This window comes from Littorina saxatilis, linkage group LG10 (genome assembly GCF_037325665.1).
Source record: "Littorina saxatilis isolate snail1 linkage group LG10, US_GU_Lsax_2.0, whole genome shotgun sequence".
NCBI classification, from domain to species: domain Eukaryota; kingdom Metazoa; phylum Mollusca; class Gastropoda; order Littorinimorpha; family Littorinidae; genus Littorina; species Littorina saxatilis.
In genome coordinates this window covers 36,605,264-36,630,263 of record NC_090254.1, presented here as the reverse complement: position 1 = coordinate 36,630,263, position 25,000 = coordinate 36,605,264, and the positions used below count along the sequence as shown (strand labels likewise).

At 39.4% G+C, this 25,000-nt stretch overlaps 1 protein-coding gene across 4 annotated transcripts in view; it reads left to right on the top strand.

Moving 5' to 3' along the window:
• LOC138978698 (rap1 GTPase-activating protein 1-like) overlaps nucleotides 1-21,512 on the top strand; it is a 50,719-nt gene extending 29,207 nt beyond the window's left edge. For 2 of the 4 annotated variants that reach the window (XM_070351488.1, XM_070351490.1), the window contains 6 exons: nucleotides 2,708-2,796; nucleotides 4,982-5,104; nucleotides 9,423-9,570; nucleotides 11,760-11,871; nucleotides 12,314-12,417; nucleotides 13,056-21,512. In XM_070351488.1, the coding sequence (XP_070207589.1) occupies nucleotides 2,708-2,796; nucleotides 4,982-5,104; nucleotides 9,423-9,570; nucleotides 11,760-11,871; nucleotides 12,314-12,417; nucleotides 13,056-13,181 (702 nt within the window). In that variant the 3' untranslated portion in view covers nucleotides 13,182-21,512. The remainder of the gene's footprint in view (nucleotides 1-2,707; nucleotides 2,797-4,981; nucleotides 5,105-9,422; nucleotides 9,571-11,759; nucleotides 11,872-12,313; nucleotides 12,418-13,055) is intronic. The other 2 variants (XM_070351489.1, XM_070351491.1) reach the window with 2 other exon arrangements.
• The last annotated feature ends 3,488 nt before the right edge of the window (nucleotides 21,513-25,000 follow it).

The following is a 25,000-nucleotide window of genomic DNA, read 5'->3' as shown; positions in this document are numbered from 1 at the left end:
TTAAAACGATTTCGGAAATTTAATTTTAATAATAATTTTTATATTTTTAATTTTCAGAGCTTGTTTTTAATCCAAATATAACATATTTATATGTTTTTGGAATTAGAAAATGATGAAAAATAAGATGAACGTAAATTTGGATCGTTTTATACAAGTTTTTTTTTTTTACAATTTTCAGATTTTTAATAACCAAAGTCATTAATTAATTTTTAAGCCACCAAGCTGAAATGCAATACCGAACACCGGCCTTCGTCAAAGATTGCTGGGCCAAAATTTCAATCAATTTGATTGAAAAATGAGGGTTTGACAGTGCTGCCTCAACTTTTAAAAAAGCCGGATATGACGTCATCAAAGGTATTTATCGAAAAAAAGAAAAAAAAAGTCCGGGGATATCATTCCCAGGAACTCTCATGTCAAATTTCATAAAGATCGGTCCAGTAGTTTGGTCTGAATCGCTCTACACACACACACACACACACACACACACACACACACACACACACACACACACACACACACACACACACACACACGCACACACACACATACACCACAACCCTCGTCTCGATTCCCCCCTCTACGTTAAAACAAGTCGCGTAAGGCGAAAATACAATATTTAGTCAAGTAGCTGTCGAACTCACAGAATGAAACTGAACGCAATGCCATTTTTCAGCAAGAGCGTATACTCGTAGCATCGTCAGTCCACCGCTCATGGCAAAGGCAGTGAAATTGACAAGAAGAGCGGGGTAGTATAGTTGCGCTAAGAAGGATAGCATGCTTTTCTGTTCCTCTCTTTGTTTTAACTTTCTGAGCGTGTTTTTAATCCAAACATATCATATTTATATGTTTTTGGAATCAGGAACCGACAAGGAATAAGATGAAAGTGTTTTTAAATTGATTTTGACAATTTAATTTTGATAATAATTTTTATATTTTTAATTTTTAGAGCTTGTTTTTAATCCGAATATAACATATTTATATGTTTTTGGAATCAGCAAATGATGGAGAATAAGATAAACGTAAATTTGGATCGTTTTATAAATTTTTATTTTTTTTTACAATTTTCAGATTTTTAATGACCAAAGTCATTAATTAATTTTTAAGCCACCAAGCTGAAATGCAATACCGAAGTCCGGGCTTCGTCGAAGATTACTTGACCAAAATGTCAACCAATTTGGTTGAAAAATGAGGGCGTGACAGTGCCGCCTCAACTTTCACGAAAAGCCGGATATGACGTCATCAAAGACATTTATCAAAAAAATGAAAAAAACGTTCGGGGATTTCATACCCAGAAACTCTCATGTCAAATTTCATAAAGATCGGTCCAGTAGTTTAGTCTGAATCACTCTACACACACACACAGACACACGCACACACGCACATACACCACGACCCTCGTTTCGATTCCCCCTCGATGTTAAAATATTTAGTCAAAACTTGACTAAATATAAAAAAACTTGACTAAATATAAAAAGAACTCTCCTATATGTAAAATAAAAAATAAAAATTCCCCTGAAGGTTTTTGAAAAAGCTTCCCCTGAAAGCGTGAGAAGTTGCATAGTAATTATTAGCTTTCTAATGAATTGATCATTTTCCCGAACAGTGCATACTCGTTATGCTCTCGCGTCAGGCAGAGATTGTCATCTAGCTTCTTCTCACAGATACGTTAATGATAATGATAGAGGAGGAGCTCCCAGACGTTTCATCATGGAAGCTAGCTGTGCTCATTTGGAGTGATGCCAATCAGGGGGTTGTGAAATCAACGACAGGAAGCCGGAAAAGAGAGACAGGAGTGCTCATTTACATAGCCAGCTAGTACATGTATCCAAAACCTATCATTGTGTCCACCCTGTGGCCATCATCGAACATGGAATTATCGTCAAGTTTTCCTCATTATTAAAGCGCCTATTCTGTGTCGATTGGTACCTGACGTTTTTGTCATGTCAATTTTGGGGGATACCCTTACTTTGTCGGCGGTCACATGACACCTATAACACACATCTTTGATCCGAAAAGTGTGCCAGACAGCTAAGTAAAGGGTCTTTAATGACATAGAAAGTTAGAATGAAATGACATGGGAATGAATGTTTTATTTGGGGTACGAAAATCGTTGCAATAATCAGAGTTTAGTTTACAGTCAGAACTCCCCATCTATGGGTTACCCCCCGCGGGTTAAGGGGAAGAATTTACCCGATGCTCCCCAGCATGTCGTAAGAGGTGACTAACGGATTCTGTTTCTCTTTTTACCCTTGTTAAGTGTTTCTTGTATAGAATATAGTCAATTTTTGTAAAGATTTTTAGTCAAGCAGTATGTAAGAAATGTTAAGTCCTTTGTACTGGAAACTTGCATTCTCCCAGTAAGGTCATACATTGTACTACGTTGCAAGCCCCTGGAGCAAATTTTTGATTTGTGCTTTTGTGAACAAGAAACAATTGACAAGTAGAAGTGGCTCTATCCCATCTCCCCCCCCCCCCCCTTTCCCCGTCGCGATATAACCTTCGTGGTTGAAAACGACGTTAAACACCAAAGAAAGAAAGAAAGAAAGAAAGAAAGCGCCCCCGAAACAGGAAACGGGCCTAGCTGTACCTAATTTCTGTAGCTTAATTCTGATGTTGGAGTGAAGTTCGCTCAGGCATATATTGTTTAGCTCACTTTGGGCACCATAACTAACAATGCACATCACAGTGTTTCCTCTTTTTTCCACAGGTGAGAAAATCCCCAACCGCACCTCGAAGTTTAGTCCGACAATACTCAACTAGTCTTGATAGACCTCCGTCTGGTACCTTCAATCCACGGTAAGTTGCATGCATTTCATTTGTATATTAAGCATCAGACAAAACTTGACCCCCTCCTGAAAAAAAAGTGTCAGAAAAGCTTTCAATTTAACATGTTCAACATTTTAAAATTAATAAATTTCAAATAAGTTTTTTTTTTATTTTGGAAGCAAATGCAAGTTGCTATTTACAATCTGCAAAGAACTGCCAAGTTTCTCTGGAGAAGTCACCTCTAAAATAAGGTTCTGAGACTCCCACAAAGTGTTAAAATAAATACGAGATCATTACCCTTGAAATATTTCTTAGTGTGCATGTGGAAGAGCAATCGAGGTTCAATCAAGATAATGTGACCCTCCACCACAGAATGAGTCGCATGTCACCTTTGCATGATTTTCATATTTGTACATTTTCCTAAAGAGTTTTTTTATGCTCTATCCAGTGGTGAAAACCGTTTTAGAAAAGAGCAAAAACTGTTTGAGTTATAAGCCTGTGACTAAGGTGACCCTCAAACTGTTACCAGACACTCCCCGGACTTATATTAAGCCTAGCGCAGAACCGCGCGAGGTGACATGCGACTCATTTCGTGGTGGAGGGTCACAAATGTCAAGGTTTGAGCTGCTTTTCCTTTTCCTGCATCTGTTTGAAAAAGAAACATTACTGTAAACATTTTGAGCGTGTCAAATTGAAAGCAAATTTTTTAGAGTTTATTTTTTAATTAAAATGTATTTTTGAAGTTTCTGTTGATGCCTAATATAGATGTATGGGTTTTTTCTTATTCATTCTGCATGGTTTTAAGGCTGAAAATATGTGCTTTTTGATTCAACTTTATTTCAATTTGATTTAAAAAAAAAATTTTTTTTAATCCATGTAACTTTTTGTTGATTTGTGACAGTAAAAACTTTGAAACTGTAAACACTGACTCGACAGTAACTCTGCTAACAGCTTAATGCATCGGACTGTCCTGTAGATTAAATGAACTGGAGTTAATGACCAGATCTTACAAAGGAAAACAGTTCTGATCTTGAATTGCCATTCTGAAGCCCTCAGGTTATTATATCTGACCTTCTTTGAATTGCGATTTTGAGAGCAAATCCTAGCTGTTCTAGTATCTTATTACAGAACGTAATCAGGCCGAGAAAAAATATTCAGGGCAGCTTCTTCTTCTTGTCGTTCGCTGTTGCGATTTGCGTGGATCTATGGTTGGTTAAAGGTGCGCCTGTTGGCCCAGATCCTCCGACTTCAGCCCTTAGGTTTCTTTCAGGGTTACCACGCCCTTAGTTCCTGGCTCAAAAACCTAACCCTGGGAACACATGGGGGATTTCTTACCGGGGGTCCCACCCCGGGGCTAGAGCTTTTAATGCGGCTCTTACCCGCATGGTGTAACCGTCATGGGACACGTAGGGCATTTATAGGGTAGTCAGTGCCATCTGCCAACCCACCCCGTCCTGGTAGAGACACTGCTAGTTGGTCCGGGACTGAAATTATTCTATATTCGCAGCTGGCCCCCATATCTGGGGGCCGTTCCCCTATCCGCCACCTGGGGACCCGCCGGGTTGAGGATAGTCGCCCCCCTACTGAATTGGAAGTTGTCTGTTCCCGGATTCAGGGCAGCAGAATTGTTTATCCTTAATCAGCATGTATCTAATCTAGTCATGTTTACTGGTATGCTGAGGTCCACATACCTGCAATGAAGACGAGTTAAAGTAAATATAAATATACCTGCTGTGATTTCTGTAATGAAGTTGTCAATATCACTCCAGTCTGTCTGTTACATCATGTAGCTGTAATGAAGCTGTCTTCATAATCATACCTTGCTACCATTGAACCATCGTTTTTTTCTTGGGGTAGACTTGGAGCCACAGTATATTTGGAAAAACGGATTGTATGCTATTCATATATGTCACCAGCACAAAAAAACGCCTGCACCAAGATAAACAGCGGTTAATGCTATTTTGATATATCATGTATACCTGCTATGAGCTAAAGAGAGGCCGGGGGCTATAATCAGTTATAATTATGCATGATTGTATATGTCTGCCTGCTATACTTTTTTAAAATTTCATTTTATTTAGTGCTACTATTTTTGTGTGATTAATCATGATTTTCAAACCCTTCAGCGTTAGTACATGATTCTTGAGCAAAGTGTCAAGCAGAAGGTTCGGTTTTTAGTATCCAAGGTCAAGGTCAGTGCTTGTTCTTTTTATAGACCAGGTCAGACTGACACGCCTGAGGTGAACTGTATCGGCATTGCCCCAGAGCTGGGGTCAAGGACACCGCCAGCTAGCCCTAGCTCCAGCCCCAGTTCAACGAGCTCGAGATCTGCACCACAGTAAGACTCCATCTGCAAGATTGTCAATGTTGGAAAGAAAAAATAAACCGATCTCCTCCTCTCGTCCCAACCCGGAATTCCCCTCCTTCACCCTCACCTCCCTCAAAACTGGCACCACTCGCACCACAATAAAACCCCATCTGCAAGCTTGTCAATGTTGAAAAAACGAAAAACTGAAGAAACAGATCAGGATAAAAATACAAGAATAGGACAGATAGATTGTTAGCGTTCCAAAATTCAGAATAAGAAAACAAGAATAGACAGATAGATTGCTATAGCGTTCCAAATTTCAGAATAAGAAAACAAGAATAGGCAGAGAGATTTCTGGCGTTCCAAAATTCAGAATAATTAGAAAACAAGAATAGGCAGATATATAGATTGCTGGCGTTCCAACATTCAGAATAAGAAAACAAGAATAGACAGATAGATTGCTGGCGTTCCAAAATTCAGAATAAGAAAACGAGAATAGGCAGATAGAGCTGCTAGCGTTCCAAAATTCAGAATAAGAAAACGAGAATAGGCAGATAGATTGCTGGCGTTCCAATTAACATTCAGAATAAGAAAACAAGAATAGACAGATAGATTGCTGGCGTTCCAACATTCAGAATAAGAAAACAAGAATAGGCAGATAGATTGCTAGCGTTCCAAAATTTAGAATAAGAAAATGAGAATAGGCAGATAGATTGCTGGCGTTCCAAAATTCAGAATAAGAAAACAAGAATATACAGATAGATTGCTAGCGTTCCATAATTTAGAATAAAAAACAAGAATTGTATGTTAATGGAACGTTTATTATTATCAAAACAAAACGTTACATTAATAATTATTCAATCAATCAATCAATATGAGGCTTATATCGCGCATATTCCGTGGGTACAGTTCTCGGCGCTCTGCAATGATGCCGTGTGAGATGAAATTTTATGCGGCCAGTAGATTGCAGCCATTTCGGCGCATATTTACCTTTCACGGCCTATTATTCCCTGTCACACGGGTATAGGAAGACAATTATTAACTGTGCCAGGAAAGACCCTTTTGTCAATCATGGGATCTTTAACGTGCACACCCCAATGTAGTGTACACGGGGGGTGTTCGGACACCAAAGAGAGTCTGCACACAAAGTTGACTCTGAGAAATAAAGTTAAAAAACAAAGGAATACTGTACTCACCAATACAAGAACGAGACAAGACGGTACGAATTTTCGCTTATGGAAGCTTCACCAGGAAAAACAAGAACACAAAAGACAACAAAAAGCAGACGCAACACGGAACGAACAAGGTTTGAAAGAAAATATGGAGGGGAAACAAATAAATAAATAAATAAATATAAATATAAATATTCTGAGAAATAAATTTCCGCCGAACGTGGGTTTGAACTCACGCTGACAGCGGCCAACTGAATACAAATCCAGCGCGCTACCGACTGAGCTACATCCCCGCCCATGTTTTGTTAATGATAAACGTTCCAGTAACCTACAATTCTTGGGGTTTTTTATTCAGAATTTAGGAACGTTAGCAGTCTATCTGATTTTGGATTTAAACTGATAAGAAGGATTAGGGTTAGAACAACTCCTCTCGTCCCAACCCCCAAGTCCCTCTCTCACCTCCATTGAAACAGCCACCACAATAAGATTCTTCCAGATTTTCAGTGTTGGAAAAATAGCCGAACGCCTGCAATGGGGAAACATTAGACGAGAATTGGTGTGGTAGTTCAGTAGATTTTGCTGAAAATCGATATGCTTAGCTTTAACGCTATATTATAAAGTTGGCCAAAAAATTATGTCAACAAATTTCAAACCCAAATTAAAGCATTAATTCCTGTGTCATTTAATTAAAACTGTATATGCCAGTTAAGACCGTTCACTTAACCTTCAGGATCACCTTTTGGATTACATATTTCTTTTACAGGGATCACGTGACCGCCGCTCAAGTAAGGGTACCCTCAAAATCGACCAGACACAAACGGAAGAGCCGAATGAAAAATTGACCAAAAATCACAATAGGAAAATCTTTGCAGCTTTGACATACGAGAAGAAATTCAAACCAATTATCTACCCTGAACAGATTGTTTTGTTTTGCTACCTTGCGTATTTCGCTTGCTATGCTATTCCTACTGATGCAGGTGTCGATCGCAAGAGCTGTCAAAAACGGAACGTTTTACATCAATTTGTATGGGTATCATGTCAAAAAGCGATATATTTTAGCAATGACTTGGTGGATTTCTTTGAAACTTTCGGAATATTTTACCAACAAACTAGAGATACTTCGTGCGAAAGTTTGGATCGTTACGGTTGTTTATCCAGATGGGACGCAATGTTTCGGAAAAGGTTGTTAAACTTGTCATAGGATTGTTCACTTGTCCTCAAAAAATTCATGACTTTGTATATCCACAGATAAATGATTGATACAGTTTCTGTCTAAGTTTCATTTGCGTGTAGCCGCTGGCGTTAATTTGCTAGTCATGCAAACACATGAGAAAAAAATGGAACGTTCACGCTGTTTCGTGCTTATAGCTGTTATCGCTGGGTGCCTCTTAAAACATGCTACGGTCACGCTTGGCTGGGCATCGCTGTGGCACCAGAGTCATCGCTTAAATATGTAGCGTGTTTACTGGCCCAGCAAATTTGCGTCAGTGCTTACACGCACATAAAACTTTAGCAGTGTGTGTATCAATCATTTTTCTAAAGACATGCAAAGTCATGAATTTTTTGGACATAAGGGAACAATCCTATGACGAGATTAAAAACTTCTTTCGAAAAATTGCATAACATTTTAACAATCCATCATTTCGCTCGAAGTATCTCTAGTATGTTGGTAAAATATTCCGAAAGTTTCAAAACAATCCACCTAGTCCTTGCTACAGTGCAGCCTTTTTTGTGATGATATACCCCTAAAAATTGACGCAAAAAGTCCCGTTCTGACCGCTCTTGTGATCGACACCTGCATCAGTAGGAATAGCATAGCACGCGAAATACGCAAGGTAGCAAAACAAAACAATCTATTCAGGGTAGATATTTGGTTTAACTTTCTTCTCGTATGTCAAAGTTGCAAAGTTTTACCTATTGTGATTTCTTGTCAATTTTTCATTCGGCTCTTCCGTTTTTGTCTGGTCGATTTTGACGGTACCCTTACTTGAGCAGCGCGCACGTGATCCCTGTAAAAGAAATATCTAATCCAAAAGGTGATCCTGGAGGTTAAGTGAACGGTCTTAACTGGCATTTACTGGTTAATAAAATGACAGGGGGATTAATGCTTTAATTTGGGTTTGAAATTTGTTGCAATAATTTTTTGGCCAAGTTTAGTATATGAAATAAAGAAAGTAGTAAAAATCACTCATGCGTGTGTGATAGTGAAGAGTTTGGGGCATGCTGGGCACTTCATTTATTGATTGATTTGTTGGTTTATTCATTTGTTTACTTACTTATTTATTTATGTATTTTTGTAATTATTTCCTATAACAGTTGTTAACTTTGCATGCCTTTCATTGCTTGAGCTTTAAATAAGAGTTTTGCATTCTTTCTGGTGGTTTTTTACTCTTTACAGTTTCACTTTTAATGGACAGTATATGTTTTGTTGTTGTGGTTATTGTGACATTTCTTCATGATGAAAACGTTTTATATTTTCAAAACGTTACAGATTTTTCATCGCTTGGTATAGCTGGGCGTGATAGTTTGTGATAGCCTTTGATGTATGACGTAATTCTGAAGAAGGCATAATGCATAGATTACACTTTGTATGGTAACCGTTGTGTCCCAAACCATGTACAAAACGATAAGCAGCGTGCTATTATTATTCGTAATTGCATTTTACATGGTCACTTTTGTGTCCAAAATATTAGCCAGCAAGCAGTATGCTAATATCAGTCTTATTGACACTTTACATGGTCATTTTTGTGTTCCAAACATTAGCCAGCAAGCAGCGTGCTATTATCAGTCATAATTTCATTTTACATGGTCACTGTTGTGTCCCAAACATTAGCCAGCAAGCAGCGTGCTATTATCAGTCATAATTTCATTTTACATGGTCACTGTTGTGTCCCAAACATTAGCCAGCAAACAACGTGCTATTATCAGTCTTATTGACTCTTTACATGGTCATGTTTGTGTCCCAACATTAGCCAGCAAGCAGTATGCTAAAATTATTTCCCCATCTGTTGATTGATGTTTATTTCTTATAAACAAAGGGCATAATTAGGCGCTCTAGATGCATACGACATTATTCATATGTATTAGAGTAAGTGAGAGTTATACGGAACCATTCTCCTGGCATCTGAGAGAATGACAAGCATTGAAATGAACAAGCGACTTTATTTCTTGTCCAGTTTGAACCTAAAACACCTGAGGCACTCGCAGTCAGAGGGCAGCTTCAGCAGCATGGAAGAGCTGACCACCAGCAGTTTTCACAACTCAAGCAGTGGTCACAGTCTGCATCAGCCTCCGAACATTCCTGCCAACCCCCCTGGTTCACTGGTAAGTCGCAGGAGTTATAGCTTAACCCTTTCGCTGCCAATCAAAACTTCCTGACTGCCAGGGAATATTGGAGTTCGGGGTGTAATAATTCACAAAAAATTCTAGCTCCAAACTGGTAGTAGGTAGAAAAGTAAAACCTATGTTATTTTTAAAAGAAATTCAACCAAGAATCTGTTTTTAGAATCTAATCATGGAAATAATGCACAAGTGCAGGACGGGTATACCCGTCCTAAGGCAGTCAAGGGGTTAAAGGCCCACTCCGCCTCGTGGAAACAGCTCGCCTTACTATCTCAGATATGGTCAGGCTTTTACATTGGAGAAGACCAGCTCTCCACTTGGTCACATACCACAGATCAACACTATGATTGCTGTTGGGAGTTTGAACATTTTGATGAATTAATTTCAGAAAAAGGCACCAGTAAACCAATAAACCCTCAAAACTGTCAGGTCAGTTTATTTGTTCAATAGACAAATTCCAGAAACAACTCTGTTGGTTTATATGAGCTGTTTAAGAGTGAATGATCTTGGATCAATGGTTGCGTTCAACGCGTGAGAGAATAAATTTGGTTGTTTATCTTCTGCACAGTCTGTGATCAATAATAACAGAGCAAGTTTGAAGTATGTAACGGTATGAGTATTATAATTACTTTTTATTTCTCAAATGACATGTTGTAATATGTATGGATGTGCCTGCATCGTTTGAATTGTATTATGAATTGCATTATGATATGAAGAATTCTAAGAGAGTGAGCGAAAGAACATTGTGAGGGGATGGATGAATGTTATTTGATTAAACGCCCCACATGATGTGCTTGGCAATTATGTAATACATGTATATATATGTTAACAAAGCAAAATAATTCTGGAAATTTGAAATAGCGAAATCCAGCCCGGAATAATCTGTATCAGACTAGGTGATGGCATCTGCCTATGAAGCTGCATGCCAAGTAGGTATAGACTCAACATTAAGCCAATGGTGGACGACCCAACTGTCCCAATTTGTCTGTCAATATCATAAAGCAAGGGCCTGTAGCTTTGTGTTATTTTCATAATATAGAGCCTGTGCATACGGCAAAGGCTTTCGGTCAGATTGGATGGGAATTAACAGACCCTCTTTAACGGTCAAAGAATTGGATGGGTTGTTCGTCTTTCATTGGCTGTGTGGATAAAAAAAAATATATATATATATATCCCCACCTGGGACATTTTGTTTAAGTCTAATGGTGGCACTCTTTATCTTTTTACATTTAGTCAAGTTTTGACTAAATGTTTTAACATAGAGGGGGGAATCGAGACGAGGGTCGTGGTGTATGTGTGTGTGTGTGTGTGTGTGTGTGTGTCTGTGCGTGTGTGTGTAGAGCGATTCAGACTAAACTACTGGACCGATCTTTATGAAATTTTACATGAGAGTTCCTGGGTATATCCCTAGATGTTTTTTTCATTTTTTCGATAAATGTCTTTTATGACGTCATATCCGGCTTTTTGTAAAAGTTGAGGCGGCACTGTCACACCTTCATTTTTTCAATCAAATTGATTGAAATTTTGGCCAAGCAATTGTCGACGAAGGCCGGACTTCGGTATTGCATTTCAGCATGGAGGCTTAAAAATTAATTAATGACTTTGGTCATTAAAAATCTGAAAATTGTAATAAAATTATTTTTTAATAAAACGATCCAAAATTACTTTTATTTTATTCTTCATCATGTTCTGATTCCAAAAAACATATACATATGTTATATTCGGATTAAAAACAAGCTCTGAAAATTAAACATATAATAATTATGATTAAAATTAAATTTCCAAAATCGTTTTAAAAAAAAATTCATCTTATTCCTTGTCGGTTCCTGATTCCAAAAACATATAGATATGATATGTTTGGATTAAAAACACGCTCAGAAAGTTAAAACGAAGAGAGGTACAGTAAATTAGCGTGCTATGCAGCACAGCGCAACTGCTACCGCGCCGAACAGGCTCGTCACTTTCACTGCCTTTTGCACTAGCGGCGGACTACGGTCATTCTGAAAAAATGCAGTGCGTTCAGTTTCATTCTGTGAGTTCCACAGCTTGACTAAATGTAGTAATTTCGGCTTACGCGACTTGTTTGTTTATCCATTTCAAGACAAACAGAATATTCAGCAATTTAATACACACCAGCAGGCTGATTGTTGTCTGTGTCTTTGTGTGCACAGGACATCGACCCCTCCTCCCCCACCTCCACCTTCTCTTCTGGAACGTCACCGTCCAAGACACCTGCAACGCCCGCTCAAAACAACATCTGTGCATGTCCCCTCCACACAGACGGTGAGTGAATTTGTGTTGTTTACCCTCCCGTGTGTGTGTGTGTGTGTGTGTGTTTGTGTGTGTGTGTGTGTCTGTCTGTCTGTCTGTCTGTCTGTGTCTGTGTGTGTGTGTGTGCGTGCGTGCGTGCATGCGTGCGTGCATGTGTGAGTGCGTATATATATATATGTGTGTGTGTCTGTGTGCGTGCGTGTGTGTGTGAGTGCGCGCGTGCGTGTGTGTGTGTGAGCGTGCATGTGTGTGTTTGTGTGTGTATGTGTGTGCATGCGTGCATGCTTGTGTTAGTGCGTGTGTGTGTGTGTGAGTGTGTCTGTGTTTACATGTGTATGTGCGTGCGAACGCGTACGCGAGCGTTTGTGTGTGTGTGTATGTGTGCGTGTGTGTGATTTCATTTGCAACCATTTAGGGTGCAATTAAAATGTCAAAACTATGGTTGTTTTTGCAGCACTGGACACACTTCTGGGTCACGTAGAGCACCTGAAGGCAGAAATCGTGAGAGTGAAAGCAGAACATCTGAACCATCAGCATCCCAAGTCTGTGAGTTATTTGGTGTGTTGTTTTTCTAAATTCAAATCTGTTGTTAAGAACAATGTGTTTTTTTGGCTGAAGCAGAGATAATCATGAATTTCTTTTGGCAACAATACCATAATCAATCAATCAATCAATCAATATGAGGCTTATATTCCGTGGGTACAGTTCTAAGCGCAGGGATTTTTAAAAATTTGTTTATATTTTTTAATGCAATTTATATCGCGCACATATTCAAGGCGCAGGGATTTATTTATGCCGTGTGAGATGGAATTTTTTTGCACAATACATCACGCATTCACATCGGCCAGCAGATAATCGCATGATGTGCAGGAGTTTACCCAAGAAGAGCAGAATAGAAGTGCCTTTAGGTGGTTTTTATTCCCGGGCTGTTTACTTCTGAGTTATAAGACTGACAAAATGAAGACTAGAATGAATTGGAAGTTTTTTTGCATGACTCTGCATTGCCTTAAGGTATTGTTATGGAGGGTTCTGGGCTAATTGCCCCCCAGACAACTGCCCCCCTGGCAATTAGCTGGCAGCGTTATCATTTATGAGATCAGATCTAAGTTTGTTTTAAGGAAATTGTCCTACTCTCTTGTTTCTAGGGGGCTTCCAGTCTTCAAAATCATTTAACACGGACAACATTTCTGTCACAGGTCCAAGGCAACGACCAAGTGTTCAGGCAATCAGAACTGTCCTCGTTGTTAGAGAAAACCATCCATCAGTTGACCCACTGCAAACAGCGGATTGACGCATCCATACCTCCAGACTCCAAAGCATAATCATCAACAACGCGAGAGCATTGCTGAATCCACAAGACAGTTCAGTGCTAGTGTTTACATAATCAGCTTTCTGTGAGCGTTTGGACAGTCAGTTATTTGTGTTGAGAAGACGTCACACAGTTGCAAAATCAAGATCGTAAGAAGATTTTCGGTTTTGAAAAGGGATCTTGTAAGCATCATTGCAACTTAAAGTCAGAGTTCTATGTACTGTACTTCCTCGTTTGCTATTTTTAGACATTTACTCCTGTGGCACGTATGGAACACCACTGTTTTCCTTTACTGAGGGCCATTGGGTCACCAAAACAGCTTCTACTGCAAGGGGTTCTCCTTCAGCCATGCTGCGTCAGTTTCACCTCATCCTGGACATTAAAAGGAGGAGTTACATTTTTCTTGACTTCATAGAATCCTCAGATGCCCTGTGAATATTTGTTGGAAACAATTTCTGAAATCTTCTGGAGAGCTAAATATTGTTCTGGGCCTTCATCCTCTATTGGTGGACTCCTACACTATGTCTAGAGACGCTAAGAAGATGCACAGAGGACAAACTGTTCAGGCAGAGATGTGTCCGGCAATTTTATTTCTCTCGTTTATATAACAGCGGTTTGAAAGACGTCCAGATATCAATGGGATATAAGACATCCATCCTTTGCACAGATCACAGGAGCTTGTATCCAACCACCGGTCAGTAAATAATGATCGACCGGCGATTGGATACAAGCTCCTGTGCACAGATTTAAGGAAAAGTGGCTATACATGACAGAAGGAAAGTGTGTTTAACTGTTAGATTCACGTGTGCAGTTATTAATTCCTTTTGCCATCAGATTTTAACAGAGTCAGCCGTCTCGCTGTGGAGGATTCTGAAATCCCTGGGGCGGTGTTTGTTGGTGTGTGTATGTGTACAGATCTGAGCGTTGTGAATACAGTGACATGAATGTCTCAGAGATGTTGACGTTATTTTTAACCCTTCTCAAATTATCTAGTCTGCGCGTCATTGTTTCCTTGTTATTTCTAAGTGTAATTGTGTCCCCATCATGCTTCATTTCGGATTCTATGATGCTGTAAGGGCTTACCAACAAACAAAAATGGGGAAGGGAGGGGGTTTGGGAGGTTCAGTTACCACTCTTATGTGAGGAATTTTGAGCATAAAATTAGCAGTCTTGTGCACTGCCGGTGGATTTTACAGTATGACTGAAATATGAAGTCTGGATGCTTTCATTTATTGAACGTAAACAAACAAGAAATGATATCTATTGCAACGTTTAATTTTTGAAAAAAAGAAGTCATTCACAAGTTCATCGATCCAATGGACTCTTAATTGAGACAAAACAATAGTTATGAGACAAATGAAAAAAAAAACGACGCAGCTGATTTTGTTCGATGTCTGGCACTTCGATCGTTTGCGAGTCACACATCTTACATTTCCTTTCTTCTCTTCCCGACTTAAAATGGATCATGTGTGAGTAATAGGTCAAGCATGAGTACTTGACCTATATGTTGCTGCTATACTTATGTAACAGGTGGTTTTTTCCCCACATTATCAGACCTGAAAAAACATGTACACAAGAGCTGGGATGTCTTTGCATAATCAAAAAACAAAAATTGTAGGTTATTGGAACGTTAAATAATTGTAGGTAAATTTAAGGTAAATGTGAATTTACCTTCAATTATTAAACGTTAAAATAGCCTATAATTCTTGTTTTTTGATTCTGAATTTCGAGTCGCTGGCAGTCGGTACCTGTTTTGGGATTTTTGTCTCTGCGGAATCAGTGACTATATTTACATACTGCTGTATGAACTATGACTAAAGGAATGTCCTCAGAGTGCTCAAAGATATCAATCGGGTGGGTCTTTTTCTTCTTCTTCACCGTTTCGTATTCACTGCTGTGTTACCACATTGTTTAAAAGTATGGTTTTTCATGTACTACTGACGAAACATTTAAAGTTATCGTGATTTTGAAACTCAAATTGTGTGTGTGTTTTCCCCTTCAGTTGTTAACAAAGTTTACAATATATGTTCATGATACTGCCGTTATCCACAATTTTGTGGAAGAACAGAGTTTGTCTTTTTCCCATTTAATTCCCTCTCAGTACTGTTTGGCAAAGACGTACCAAACTATTAGTGAAGGTTTTGAGAAGATTTAAATTCAGGTTTCAAAAAGCATGCTCCTCAAGCGGGCAGTTCAATATTATGTTTGTATACTTTTTTCCTGAGCTTATGTACAACTTGTTTTTCTCTCCATTCTGTTTGATGATGCAACAATTTGTGCATGTTGTGGAGTACATAGAGAATACTACATGGCTTGCTGTGTCGTACCAGATTTACACGAGTTTTTTTTTTAAATATTGAACTGCGAGCGAAAGCGAGCTGTTCACTATTTGAAAAAGCAACGAGTGTAAATCTGGTACGATACAGCAAGCCGTGTAGTATTCTGTTTATCCTACATACTGTACTTACGTGTATTTTACTGAAAATGTCCTGCATTCGAGGCAGCTAAATTGAAGACGCTTGTTTTGGAACCTCGATCTCTTCTAAAGCCTCGTGCAATCTATTACGTCAAAGCAAAGAAACGTCACTCTGAAAGTGTGGCGTGACGTGTTAGTTCTAAAGATTCATCGAGGGTAATTAGTGTGCGCAATTTGTGTTTCTATAATGACGTTTGCCTCGGTGACTTTGGCATCATAAGCAGTGGAAAAACAGGTCCCTGCCAGACTTGCTTGACATGACCTCATTTACATGATATACACACGTGTGATTTGAACGATTATTATCTCACAGGTGTCTCTCTCACGTATGTAGGATAAAATTAGTGACAAGTCTGCACGCTTGAGATTTACTGAAAGAAATGTCCGGACTGGGATGTCAATCCAACTTATTCAAGCACGGCGGCCATAACTGCTCTTTTTGCAGTTTATCCTATCGCTATTGGTACCTGTGATGTAAGGCACCTCCCTTGAGAGGACAACTCCCATGACAGGACACTTTCGGTGCTCCCTTTGTCTATTATTTTGACCAAAGTATACCTGACATGACAGGCCCCCTACCCCCCGCAGGTTAGGGGGAAGAATTTACCCGATGCTCCCCAGCATGTCGTAAGAGGCGACTAAGAGATTCTGTTTCTCCTTTTACCCTTGTTAAGTGTTTCTTGTATAGAATAATTATAGTCAATGTTTGTAAAGATTTTAGTCAAGCAGTATGTAAGAAATGTTAAGTCCTTTGTACTGGAAACTTGCATTCTCCCAGTAAGGTCATATATTGTACTACGTTGCAAGCCCCTGGAGCAATTGTTTGATTAGTGCTTTTGTGAACAAGAAACAATTAACAAGTGGCTCTATCCCATCTTCCCCCCTTTCCCCGTCGCGATATAACCTTGAACGGTTGAAAACGACGTTAAACACCAAATAAAGAAAGAAAGAAAGAACACTTTTGACTGGTCCTAACAGGTGTCCTTTCTTTGCAGCTACTACTGTACGATGGAACCTGCCTTTTGAGACCTCCTCTACTGTCTTTATTTCTTTCTTTCTTTATTTGGTATTTAACGTTGTTTTCAACCACGAAGGTTATATCGCGACGGGGAAAAGGGGGAGATGGGATAGAGCCACTTGTCAATTGTTTCTTGTTCACAAAAGCACTAATCAAAAATTTGCTCCAGGGGCTTGCAACGTAGTACAATATATGACCTTACTGGGAGAATGCAAGTTTCCAGTACAAAGGACTTAACATTTCTTACATACTGCTTGACTAAAATCTTTACAAACATTGACTATAATTATTCTATACAAGAAACACTTAACAAGGGTAAAAGGAGAAACAGAATCTGTTAGTCACCTCTTACGACATGCTGGGGAGCATCGGGTAAATTCTTCCCCCTAACCCGCGGGTTTATTTTAAGACCTCCGAACGTCTGAGAAAATCAAGTCTTAAAATGGGGGTACAATTACAGAGGTTATGAACGGAAAATCTAAAAAAACAGGGTCTTAAAAGAGAGGGAGTCTTAAATGGGACAGGGGGGAGGGGGGGGGGGGGTCTTAAAAGGGGTGTTTCATTGCAGCGCTGAAAGTCCACAAAATGGGGCACTAGCCTTTGGCTTGTACTTCTCATAATTTACTAGCCAGAGAGCAAATTTGAGTCTTTTTACTCGCCAAACCAACCATTTGTTTCAGCAACTTTACTTGCATTTGGCGAGTGGATTAACATTTCTACTCGCCATTTACATGTTTCTACTCGCCATGGCAGGTAAAATACTCGCCACTTTCAGGCCTGCATTGTACCATCTTTTGAGGATCAAGAAACGTACTTCCTTTGCAATGACCCTACCGGGTTCAAGGGAAGTCAAGAATCAATCAACACCCCCTTCTTGCAGCAGTCCCTCCGTGGCATGAAATTATGAAAAAAGCCATTTGATGAAAGAATGTTCTCTTTATTTAGAGCTCTGTTCTTTTGGGGGCTTCTCATTACAGGTATCACTGTATATAGAAAACCACAAGGCCTTTTGCATACGAGGTTTTTGAAGTAACTTCTTACAGACGATAGAAATCTTAAGTAAAAAACAAACACGCACGCACAAAAACAGACCGTTAATAACAGTGCAATAGGAATACAAAACCAACGGAGTGTTGCGGGCATGTTGTGACTTCTTGTTCACTTATCTGTGTTTTAAATTTTATTTGTTTGTTTATTAATTTATTGAAATATTTATTTTACTGCACATGTTAAAAGTGTCATTCTTGAAGGTGTACAAATCATATGTGCTCGTTGTCTTGTCTCAGGAGGGTAAAAGCAGCGAGCATTTTATCTTTGATATTCAGATGTTAAGACGCTGACTGGTTATGTAATATGTACAGACTGGCATTAAAGTGTGATTCGAGAGGCTGATGTCATTGTGTGTACCTTTTAAGCTACATTTTCCGGTTAAAGTTCATGTGTTCATCATGCATTCAAATTAATTACTGTTCAAATCTCAGCCTACCGCATTTTTGTAATATGTTGCTAATGTTCAATCTTTAAGTTATGGGAGGAGAAAGGATGTGTGTGTGTGTGTGTGTGTGTGTGTGTGTGTGTGTGTGTGTGTGTGTGTGTGTGTGTGTGTGTGTGATGTGTGTGTGTGAGTGTGTGTGTGTGCTTTGGTGTGGGACTGAGAGAGAGAGAGAGAGAGAGAGAGAGAGAGAGAGAGAGAGAGAGAGAGAGAGAGAGAGAGAGAGAGAGAGAGAGAGAGAGAGAGCGAGATATCAGAAATGTATGGTTTGGGAAACATATTCAAACTAGTATATTTTTGGATTTCATTCCATTTCTCAGAATTGTGTACGTTCTGTTTGAGTGACAGTTTCAATGTGATGATTTTGATTGTTTGTTTGTTGTTGTTTTTCTAAGGCATGCATTTATTTTTCTTTGAAGTTCATTTGTTTGGACACATGTAGAGACACACAGACACAGACACAGACACACACACACACACACACACACACACACACACACACACACACACACACACACACACACACACACACACACACGTTTGGTAGAACCGCAAGCAAAATGAATCTCATATGTTTGTTTATTGTTGTTTACAGTCTGTGCATGTAAACAAACACAGTACTTGTAATGACTAATTATCAATATTATTTATCTGTGTTTCTGCTATTTGAGATTTTTTTTTTCTTCATAAGGCCTAAAAAAAAAATAGGTGTGGTTACGGTAACCCGACCTACCCTATTTTTTGGGGCCGACCCTATAACCTTTTATTACATTTGTCAAAAAAATACAAAAAAAACCAAGTAAACGAGTGCAGAAAACGCAATGAAAGCGAAAGCGCCCGAGTCGCACACTTATTTCCCTGTCAAGTAGGTTTAATTTGTACACACTAGAAAAAAAAGTTAAAAAAAAAAAAAAAGTGATTGCCTACCTTCCTACCCTATTTTTTTGGCTATGTTACCGTAACCACACCTTTTTTTTGGGGGGCCTAATTGCAAAGGTCATATCTGACAAATAAATGTGCAACCTAGCTGCTGCACATTGTAAATACATATGAGAATATTTATCATGTTCCACCACTTCGCCAAAATGTTTTAAAATATGAGTAGGTATCATCAGGTTGAGCTCAACGTCTTTATAATACTCACATTTGTTCTTGGAAAAGGGGCCGCATAGACCTGCGCATGCCCGCCCTTTCAAGCCTGGCTGGCCGGACACGCACAGCTCTCTGCTGCAGCAGAAACGGGGCTGGCGCGCTCACAAAACTTTCTTCGTTGTATCTCCGCTACACGAAAAATTGCCTTTATGAGACTTTATAAGATATTGAAATTTAGTTGTATAATTTCAAATTCTACATTCTCTACTGTTCCAAGAACAGAAAAGCTAAGAAAATAAGTTGTATAATTTCAAATCAAATTATACATTCTTTATTGTTCGTAGAACAGAGAAAAGCTAAGACAATTATATTTAATTGATCATCGTTTCAAAGTTCTAGTCTAAATATTACTCAACGCCCCCCTGTGGCTTGAATGGTCATGTTCGTCACTGGTTTGATATGCTTGCTGTGCTATATTCTGCTCGAAAGTAAACTTTATTAAGGTCACAACCTCCAATTTCAAATTACAGCAACTTCTTCACCTCACTTCTAGGTAAACTATAGAACTGTTCTGAAGCTGCGTAAGGAAACTTGGTTTCCAGTACAAAAATAAGACTAGAGACTGCTCAAACTCCCAGCAGTCTTTCATTCAAAAAAGTTTGAAGAATAAAACGTCAGAACAAACTTTTTATGGATGCAAGAGTCACAGTAATAGACGATGTTCGGAAATAACTCTGTCGGGTTTGTATGGGTTGTGAAAGAGTGAATGCCCTTGCTTTTTCTCGGACAAATAAATTCACACGTGCTCCTGTCCACGTGTTGCAGACACACCCCTCGCTAGTGATTGGCCCCTCTGATGTTTGTCCCAGTAAAAGCAAGGGTATTCACTCTTTCCCAACCGATACGAACCCTTCTTCTTCTTCTTCTGCGTTCGTGGGCTGAAACTCCCACGTACACTCGTGTTTTTTGCACGAGTGGAATTTTACGTGTATGACCGTTTTTACCCCGCCATTTAGGCAGCCATACGCCGCTTTCGGAGGAAGCACGCTGGGTATTTTCGTGTTTCTATAACCCACCGAACTCTGACATGGATTACAGGATCTTTTTCGTGCGCACTTGGTCTTGTGCTTGCGTGTACACACGGGGGGTGTTCGGACACCGAGGAGAGTCTGCACACAAAGTTGACTCTGAGAAATAAATCTCTCGCCGAACGTGGGGATGAACTCACGCTGACAGCGGCCAACTGGATACAAATCCAGCGCGCTACCGACTGAGCTACATCCCCGCCCCTGATATGAACCCAAGTGAGGTATTTTCGGAATTCGTCCACTGTCGATGTTTTCAGCTCTATGTATCCTTGTCGTTCCCAGTCATAATTACTGCAATAGTACAAAATAAAACCCAAGGCTAAGCTCTTGTCATAATCATAATGCTTACCATTGTAAAATGCATGATCATGAAGTCAGGAAAGCTTGATGCAAGTCAAGAATTCAAACGTTCATTGTTGTTTTATTGATCATAATCATACAAATGACCTATGACAGACAGTGTCAACCATTGGTATCTTGTCTGTTTTGACTGCTCTTAATTCTTGCAATATTAATTAATATATTCTTGCAAATAAAGTTTTGCCTTGAAATGAGCATAAAGAAATAAGGCATAACTCAATTCTGCAGATGTAGAGTATAGTTACTTTGCTGTAACAGTCAATCTATCTGTTTCTTATCTGGCTCACTGATGTTTGAAGCATAATTATCAAATTAATTAACACTTTTATTTGAAGCAGTGTTCATTGTTATTAGTGTGTCATAAAAAATCTTTCACAGGGCAAATAAAGAAATAGTTTTGGATTCCGTTATTATGCCTATGCCAGATGGTCATTGATGGAGTTTGGTCTGCAGACAAACAATTCTTTGGTTAAATGTAAAATGCATTTAAAATATTCTGCATATATGTTCATCGACGTACGAAACCGGTCAGATGCATGACAAATTTAGTCTATTTCTACTCGCAAAAAAATGCTTGAGCTTGCAAGTTCTTAAGGGTATTTTATTTCAGTAACATGAAAAAAATAATGTTAATGGTCTGTCAAAGCCGAGAAGAAGGTTTTGGTGCGTATATATAAGCATTGATGTTGCAACTGAATATGTTTGCATGCTACAAAATTAATCAATTACATCGTTCATGCTCTAAAATTTGTTTCTCAACATTTAAAAAAAGCTGAGCAAGCCAGGTGCTCACGAAATAAAGCAGTTTTTAAAACTTGTGAATGTGAATTGGTGTGCATAAGTGAGTCTGCATCTCTTTTCTATTAAACAAAACATACATACATGCGTGTATACATGAGTACATGCATTACATTACATTACATTACATTACATGCACACATCTATATATTTATATACGACTTGTGTTTGTCTGTCTGTGTGTGTGTGCGTGTGTCCGCGATGCACGGCCAAAGTTCTCGATGGATCTGCTTCAAATTTGGTGGGCATATTCAGGTAGACCCCGCACAGAACCTGGTCAATGAGAATTTTCAACACGTGCTCTCAGCGCGCAGCGCTGAACCGATTTTGGTTTTTCTGTTCATTTCACCATTCCCAGTAACTCTTCCTTATCTTCTCCACTGTTTTGCGTTTATCTCCCTTCCTTCGTGTGGCGTCAATCCATATTCCCGTTACTACGTTACTATTTTTAGAAGGTCACTGCACGTTACTATTTTTAGATCTCCCTTCCTTTGTGCGCCGGCAAAGCCGGCGTACACCCGGCGAAGCCAGGTCCCAGGCGCAGCCGGGTATTCGGCTCTACTTCTTCCCGGCGAAGCCGATACCCGGCGAAGCCGGTACCCGGCGAAGCGGGTAATCATCTAGTACATACATAAATTAACAACCATACATACATATCAGAGGATTTTATTCACTAATGAAACAATGTTACAGGCAACATAGTGAATATAGCTTAGAAAAGAGTGACTGCATACACCAACTTTATAAACACATACATGTATACATGCATATATACGTACGTATATATTTAGTGACTTATTTGACCAACCAGGACTGAATAAGTAAACCATGTGACTTATTTGACCAACCAGGACTGATTAAGTGCATCATGTGACGTGTATGACAAACCAGGATTGATTTAGTGCACCGTCTGACTTCTTTAACCAACCATATGGCTGACTTAGTGCATCATATGAATTGTGTGACAAACCAGGGCTAATTTACTGCACCATGTGACTTATTTGACCAACCAGGACTAATATAGGGCATCGTGTGACTTATTTGACCAACCAAGACTGGTTTAGTGCATGCATCATGTGACTTATTTGATCAACCAGGACTGATATAGTGCACCATGTGACTTATTTGACCAACCAAGACTGATTGAATGCACCATGTGACTTATTTGACCAATCAGAATTGATTTAGTGCACCATGTGACTGGGTGGCCGAGTGGTAACGCACTTGCGCTCGGAATCGAGAGGTTGCGTGTTCGACCCTGGGTCGGGCCGCTATTTTCTCCCCCCTTTCCTAACCTAGATGGTGGGTTCAAGTGCTAGTCTTTCGGATGAGACGAAAAACCGAGGTCCCTTCGTGTACACTATATTGGGGTGTGCACGTTAAAGATCCCACGATTGACAAAAGGGTCTTTCCTGGCAAAATTGTATAGGCATAGATAAAAATGTCCATCAAATACCCGTGTGACTTGGAATAAAGGCCGCAAAAGGTGAACATTCGCCTAACAGGCTTGAGGTTTGCTGGTCGATGTGAATGCGTGATATATTGTGTAAAAAATTCCATCTCACACGGCATAAAAGCGCTTTGAACTTCGGATAAGGCGCTATATAAATAAAGAGAATTATTATTTAACCAACCAGAGCTGATTTAGTGCATCATGTGACTTTTTTGACCAACCAGGATTGATTAGAGTGCACCATGTGACTTCTTTAACCAACCATGCAGGGCTGATTAAGTGCACCATGTGACTTATTTGACCAACCAAGACTGATATAGTGACTTGTTTGACCAACCAGGACTAATATAGTGCACCATAAGATTTGCTTGACCAACCAGGACTAATCAAGTGCACCATGTGACTTATTTGACCAACCAGGACTGATATAGCGCATTATGTGACTTGTTTGACCAACCAAGACTAATAAAGTGCACCATGTGACTCATTTGGCCAACCAGGACTGCTTAAGTAAACCATGTGACTTATTTGACCAACCAGGACTAATCTAGTGCACCATGTGACTTCGTTGACCAACTAGAACCTGATTAAATGCATCATGAGACTGTTTTGACCAACCAGGATTGATTTAGGGCACCGTGTGATTTTTTTGACCAACCAGTACTAATCTAGTGCACCATGTGACTTATTTGACCAACCAGGACTGATTTAGTGCATCATGTGACTTATTTCACCAACCACGACTGCTTAAGTAAACAATGTGACTTTTTTGACCAACCAGGACTAATCTAGTGCACCATGTGACTTCTTTGACCAACCAGGACTGCTTACGTAAACCATGTGACTTCTTTGACCAACCAGGATTAACTTTTAGTGCACCATGTGACTTATTTGACCAGCCAAAACTGATTCAATGCATCATGTGACTGTTTTGACCAACCAGGATTGATTTAGTGCAGCATGTGATTTATTTTACCAACCAGGACTAATTTAGTGCACCATGTGACTTCTTTGACCAACCAGGACTGATTTAGAGCAGCATGTGACTTATTTGACCAACCACGACTGATTTAGTGCACCATGTGACTTCTTTGGCCAACCAGGACTGCTTAAGTAAACCATGTGACTTATTTGACCAACCAGGACTAATCAAGTGCACCATGTGACTTCGTTGACCAACTAGAATCTGATTAAATGCATCATGAGACTGTTTTGACCAACCAGGATTGATTTAGGGCACCGTGTGATTTTTTTTGACCAACCAGTACTAATCTAGTGCACCATGTGACTTATTTGACCAACCAGAATTGATTTAGTGCACCATGTGACTTCTTTAACCAACCAGGGCTGATTTAGTGCATCATGTGACTTGTTTGACCAATCAGGACTAATTTAGTGCATCATGTGACTTTTTAACCAACCACGAATGCTTAAGTAAACAATGTGACTTTTTTGACCAACCAGGACTAATCTAGTGCACCATGTGACTTATTTCACCAACCAGGACTGTTTAAGTAAACCATGTGACTTTTTTGACCAACCACGACTAATCTAGTGCACCATGTGACTTTTTTGACCAACCACGACTAATCTAGTGCACCATGTGACTTATGTGACCAACCAGGACTGCTTACGTAAACCATGTGACATATTTGACCAACCAGGACTAATTTAGTGCACCATGTGACTTATTTGACCAACCAGGACTGATTAAATGCATCATGTGACTGTTTTGACCAACCAGGATTTGGTTAGGGCACCATGTGATTTATTTGACCAACCAGGGCTGATTTAGTGCATCATGTGACTTTTTTAACCAACCAGGGCTGATTTAGGGCATCATGTGACTTTTTTGACAAACCAGGGTTGATTTTAGTGCAGCATATGACTTTTTTTTACCAACCAGGGCTAATTTAGTGCACCATGTGACTTCTTTGACCAACCAGGACTGATTTAGTGCAGCATGTGACTTATTTGACCAACCAGGACTGATTTAGTGTTCACATGTGACTTCTTTGACCAACCAGGACTGCTTAAGTAAACCATGGGACTTAT